This window comes from Helobdella robusta, assembly GCF_000326865.2.
Source record: "Helobdella robusta unplaced genomic scaffold HELROscaffold_37, whole genome shotgun sequence".
NCBI lineage: Eukaryota > Metazoa > Annelida > Clitellata > Rhynchobdellida > Glossiphoniidae > Helobdella > Helobdella robusta.
In genome coordinates this window covers 887,057-888,115 of record NW_008704785.1, presented here as the reverse complement: position 1 = coordinate 888,115, position 1,059 = coordinate 887,057, and the positions used below count along the sequence as shown (strand labels likewise).

General features: G+C 33.7%; 1 protein-coding gene across 1 annotated transcript in view; it reads right to left on the bottom strand.

Annotated features, from left to right (window-relative positions):
- Nucleotides 1–679, bottom strand: part of HELRODRAFT_147773 (hypothetical protein) — a gene marked incomplete at both ends in the record, with an annotated part of 1,118 nt that extends 439 nt beyond the window's left edge. The window contains one exon of the mRNA XM_009023536.1: nucleotides 622–679. Within this exon, the coding sequence (XP_009021784.1) occupies nucleotides 622–679 (58 nt within the window). The remainder of the gene's footprint in view (nucleotides 1–621) is intronic.
- Between the last annotated feature and the right edge of the window lie 380 nt (nucleotides 680–1,059).

Sequence of the window (1,059 nt, the reverse complement as noted above, 5' to 3'; positions counted from 1 at the left end):
TATCGATCGATTCAATTAGTGGTAATAACAATAATATCAGAAATAATAATGATAATATCAGAAATAATAATAATAACAATAATAATAAGTAATAATAAATAATAATAATAATAATAATAATAACAGCAATAAATATCGATTGTTGAGAAAATTTGCGTGTGTTAAAAACGTGTTCTGTAAACAGATGATTGAGTGAGGTGAACGTATGTTTGTATGTGTGTGTATGTGTATGTGTGTGCGTGTGTGTGTGTGTATGAATGTATAATATTCGTGTATGTATGCATGTATATGTTTACGTGTGTTGAGTTATGTTTGTATAACTTTTTAAAAAATGTTCAATCTTAAATACAATGGCAAAATGGACATCACCACCATCATCAAATCATCATCATCGTCATCACAACAACAAACACATCATCGCTATCATCATCGTCATCACAACAAACACATCATAATCATCATCACAACAACTACAACAACAACATCACCATCATCAAATATTCATCATCATCATAATAAACGCATCATCATCACATCGTTATCACAACAAACACATCCTCACAATCATAATCACAACAACAACGTCGTCATCATCATCATCATCAAAAAACTACAAATCACCTCCAGGGGTTGTAGAGTATATAGTACCACCAGGAGTTGAACTATAGATATCGGGCATCATCATCATCATACTACTCCCACTACTACCACCAGACGATGACGTCATTTGAACCTTTTTTATGGCGATGTGCTTTCCGCTTCCGGTTCCTGGCGGAGAATTTTCAACGTCTAAGTCTCTCGTCTTTGTTGCTGCTAGTTGTGGCTGCTCTACCATGGTGTCCGCCATGTCTGTGTTGTTGTTATTATTATTATTATATCTTTAGCTAATAAATATTATTTGGACTGATTATTTTTGCAATAACCTTTATAAACTCTGCCATATCATGCCATAACTCTGCCGACCGAAATGTGAAATGAAAGAATTTTAAAACCAAATAACTCTGGTCGTACTCTCTCGATTCGAATGATGAGCATCTCAGATTAATACTCTACTTACTG